General features: G+C 42.0%; 1 protein-coding gene across 1 annotated transcript; it reads left to right on the top strand.

Moving 5' to 3' along the window:
• The first annotated feature begins 885 nt into the window (after positions 1–885).
• Positions 886–1,818, top strand: LOC107113515 (olfactory receptor 10C1-like). Its single transcript, XM_015414848.1, has one exon. The coding sequence runs from the start codon at positions 886–888 to the stop codon at positions 1,816–1,818; it is 933 nt and encodes a 310-aa protein (XP_015270334.1).
• Positions 1,819–4,907: the final 3,089 nt, after the last annotated feature.

Below are 4,907 nucleotides of genomic sequence, written 5' to 3'. Positions count from 1 at the left end.
TTCTTAGCTGCTGTTGCCACCACTTCATAAGTCTTCCTATGGGCTCTATAGCATGTCCTGTTGGATTTAGTGTGAGTTTTCAACCAGTGTCTTTCCAGATATTTTCCAACCCTCTTTAGGTCATCCAGATCTACAGAAGACCACAGTACTGGATTCTGCCCCAAGGGCAGATCAATAAAAAGCAGTCTTGTCCAGAGCTTTGAGGAGCTTCACATTCCAAGATCCCACTACAACCTCAAAAGAAGATGTGTCTGAAATCCTAACATCATCCATAGCACTTTGGAATCCAGAAGGATCCATGAGCCTCCATGGAAAGTTTGGAAGTGCACTCTGTGACATCATATCCATGATGAGCTCCCTGCCTTCCCCAAATTCTACCTTCAGAAGGCACTGCCCATAAATCTGCAAGAATTTACCACATTGGAGTTGGCAACCCTAGCTGAGACAGTGACTTGCCCCAGGTCACTCATCCAGCTTCCTTGGCAGAGTGAGGATATAAATCTGGGTCTCCAGATCTAGTGCAAATAAACACACTCCTGTATTACATTCATCTCTTGTTCACTCATAAAACATCTTTGGATTTGCCTCAGTGTGATTAGCAAACAAACTCCTATAGCTCACCAAGGATTTGGTCTCATGGGGGGCTGCGGGAGTTATTAAAAGGCCCTGATTCCAGCCCTGACTCAGTCTACTGGAAAAGAGCCAAAGGAGCCACCAACATTTATTTCAGAGGTAGGAAAGACTTCAGCATGCATAATATGGTCCTGCACTTCCTCTGCATTGACTGAAAAGAATATGGACAATTTTCTTTTAACATTTATTTTCAGATCAAGGGTCATATGTTTCCATCTCTTCCCAACCAGTCAGCCTGCAGAAGAAGAAATAATGGAAAATGTCACCTCAGTGAAGACTTTTATTTTACTGGGCTTCTCTAATGCCCCACATTGGCAAATCCTCTTTTTTGTCATCTTCCTGTGCATTTACATTGCCACAGTACTTGGCAATCTCCTCATTATTGTCCTCATTAATGTTGACTCTGCCCTCTCCACTCCTATGTACTTCTTCCTCAGAAACTTGTCTTTCTTAGAGATCTGCTACACTTCTGTCACCATTCCCAAATTGCTGGATAACATCCTAGCTCGGGATAAAACCATCTCCTTACATGCCTGTGCCACTCAAATGTATTTCTTCCTCTTCTTTGGTGCCACCGAATGCTGCCTCCTAGCCTTTATGGCCTACGATCGCTACGTTGCTATATGCAATCCATTGTGTTACCCAGTCATCATGAGAAAGAGTGTGTGTGTTCAGCTGGCTGCCCTATCTTGGACTTGTGGCAGCCTAGTGGCTGTGGGTCATACCACCTTCATCTTCACCCTTCCTTTTTGTGACTCCAATGTCATCAACCATTTCTTCTGTGAAATCCAGCCAGTGTTGAAGCTGGTGTGTGGGGACACCTACTGGAATGAAATCCAAATCATTGGGGCAGCTGCGTTTGTGATCCTGATGCCCTTCATGCTGATACTTTTGTCCTATTTCCATATCATTGCCACCATCCTAAGGATGAAATCAGCCAAAAGCCAACAGAAGGCTTTCTCCACCTGCTCCTCACACCTCATTGTGGTCTCCTTATTCTACGGCACAGCCATTTTCATATACATACGCCCCAAATCTAGTTACTCTCTGAATGTGGACAAACTCCTCTCTCTTTTCTATTCAGTTATTACCCCGATATTGAATCCCATTATCTACAGTCTGAGGAACAAGGATGTTAAGAAGGCTCTCAAGAGGACAGTGTTAAAGTTAATGTCTTCAAAATGATAAATATTTAAGAGTGAGGGACCTCTGTGGAATCCTTTCAATTAAACACACCCCAGTAAACTGTAAAATAATGGTTATAGTATGTCAGAGTATGTTCTGAAGCTCACTTTTTGTTTAATTTTTTTGTGGTGGGTTTCTTGAGGATTAAAAAGTCAGGTAACAATAGGACAAGGAATGAGCTTGAGGCACATGGCCACTTTTTTCAGTGAAGCTAATTCTGTCTTTCTCTGTATAGTGCTAGTTTGAGGCCATTGGGGCACCAAAGGGAAGTTATTATGAGCTATTCAGAAGAAGAGCAGTATGAAAGTGTAATCAGTAGTTAAATAAACACTTAATATTTCTGTCCACCTTGAAGCCATTTATTAGCAGTACTATACAATATTGTGTCCCCATTCCTGACACTTCATATACCCACCTTTCCAAAAATTACAATTTATTTTTTTCCACATAATCTCACACCACCTTTCATTATTATGTTAGTTCTGTCAGATATCCTGTGGGATACATTGCCAAGGAGTTCTCAGGGACACAAACTCTCTCACTGAGACTAATATGTTTAAAATTTTCTGATATGATCTTTCTTCCCCTCCACAAACCTTTCAACAATATCACATATGAATGTGTATTCATTTACTCATGCATTGTTGTGCTGTTGGAGAAAAGCCATTGATAAGGGATTCTACCTGATGTGTTACATAAAACTGCAACTAAAACCATGCAACAGTGTGCTGAGTTGACTAGAATCTGAAAGACACAGTTGTAGGGTCAGCTTTAATGGACTTCTCACAGAATTGGGTGATTAATAATGTATGAAGCTGCCCTATACTGAGTCTGACCATTGGCCCATTTAGCACAGTACAGTATATTCTGATTGGCAGCAGCTCTCCAAGGTTGGGTGTCTTCCAGCTGAAAGTGCCAGGTGAGACCGTCAACACTCAGAGTATGTGTTCTACCACTGTGCTATCATGCTGAATGTATTAATTATGTGAAGCAAGCCAGGGAAAGATGATTACTGCAGATGCTGCAGTGGTTGTTATGCTTAATTTTCATTCTCCTTAATTTTGAGTCATATTAAACCCCCCCCCCCCGCCATCTTCTAGATACGATTGCTCATAATTTCCTATACTCATGTGTTTCTTCAGAACCTGAAGGGCTTTTAAAAAAATTATAGATCAGTCTCACAGGTACACGGGAGTTCCGCTGTGTCCCTACATCATGAACATATGGGTCTAGGACAAATATAGCAAAATGTGATTTATTTATTTTTTTAGTCTTCCATTTTGTTCTCTCATTTGTAACTTGATCTTTCTGGGTTACTGTCAGAATATTTACACTGACAAATACATACAAGCTTTATCTTCAGATTTAACATGTTATAATGAGTAAGATGGGAGAGATCCAGTCAGCTTTTTCATGGATAAAGAAGACAGAGTGGGGACAGTCCAAAAAGGCTATGCTAGTGATCATAGGACCAACACTCCACAAAAGCCATAGGAATGGGAGCTTCAGTGGGAAGAATTAGATAAGATTAAGAGGGAAAGCCCGCACAATCCCACTTAATGTGGTGGTGGGGGAAAACCTGGGTGGTGTGGATGTAACAGACTTTAAAAAAAAAATGAAGCAAGCTGTTCAAATATACTAAACTATAAGAATGGACCATGGGCATGATCCTTTGAAGCTCTGAAAACATATTTTCCCATGGACTACGGATACAGCTGTGTGAAGTTGTCTACTTACAATGTGATATGGATGTGAGTGACATGAAATTAATTTTATATATATGATGCAATTAAACAAGGGCAAGGAATAAGGCCCATTGTGGGGAGGATACTACAGAATCTAGAAAGTGGGTGGGGTCAATGATTTTGTATCTTGCAGGCAGAGTAAAGACATAGTAGTGCTTTGCAGTGTAAAGAACTAATGTGGGAGTGAAGAACAGCATACCTTATGGTATTAGAGAGTAACTGTTGTCCATGGTCTTACGATGTAAGGTTGCAGTGCCCATAATCACAGTGTTGGTGAATGGATTTTGGGATGCGTAGGGCTGGAAAAGCTGTGACAGGGTGCAGCATTCAATAAGTTCTGCATCTGTGCATTTTGCAAAGTCATCTGGTGTCTCTTTTGCATGTCTGAGCAAGTGGTCGTCGCATGTCCCCTGTGTGAGAACAGGTGTTGATGGAAGTGGTCAAGGTCAGAGGTAATCGTAGAGGTCAGGACAGAAGTGAAGTTAGAAGAGGAATGTGGCCGTATAAGTATTTGTGCTAAAAACAGTGGGAGTTGTTAACTGGCACCTGACAGAAGGCATAGTGGCAGTGTGTTGTTGGTGTTTGTTGTGGGTCAGGAGGTAGAGGCAGTAAAGGTATGCCTAAGCAGTGGGTAGTGACTGGATAGTGTACATGCATTCAGAACGTACTGGCTGCAATTAGAAGCATAAAGTAGCATGTTTTGGTGACGACTTGTTACACATTAGTCCCTGTAGGCAGATCTACAGAGAAACAGTGAAATCACATTAGAAAATACCATGATGACTGAAGGACCTCTTTGTTGACAACATTTCTGGTGAAGACTTTGTCAGAATGGGGTAGTAGTCTTCCTTGCTTGGGCCCATCAGTTATGTGAACTCTGAGATCCTGGAAAGCCACATAAAGTTGTCCATGTGCAAAAACAGCTGTAAGTTTTCATCTCTGGCCTGGAAGTTGCTTGTGATGGGAAACCATTGGGGTGTTCTCAGGCAATGATACGGTGGTGCCTTTCTTCACTAAGGGAAGTTCAGAAGGGTTGTGGAGATTAGGAAGGTCAACAGTGTTGCAACTTGTATAAGTGCAGTGGAAGGTGCGTGACCCACCAAAGATGTGGAAGCTCTGTCAGTTTTAAGCCAAAATTGTTGGCCGAGTGTAGGAATAATTGGTGGATCACAGCTCTGTTCAATCTGTAATGTGTCAGGTGGTGAACATAGTGCAAGTGGTGGTTCACAGGGGCCCAATATGGGCCCACAGGCATGTTTTTTCAGGAGTGCAAGAGATGGTTGAAGTGAATAAGAGCAGCAATTTTAAAGTGAGACAACAGAAAGAGCTGGAGGGCAACTGTGC

This window comes from Gekko japonicus, unplaced genomic scaffold (assembly GCF_001447785.1).
Source record: "Gekko japonicus isolate JY-2015 unplaced genomic scaffold, Gekko_japonicus_V1.1 scaffold2193, whole genome shotgun sequence".
Lineage (NCBI taxonomy): Eukaryota > Metazoa > Chordata > Lepidosauria > Squamata > Gekkonidae > Gekko > Gekko japonicus.
Note: the sequence above shows the minus strand (reverse complement) of the source record. Positions and strands in the feature narration are given on the sequence as shown.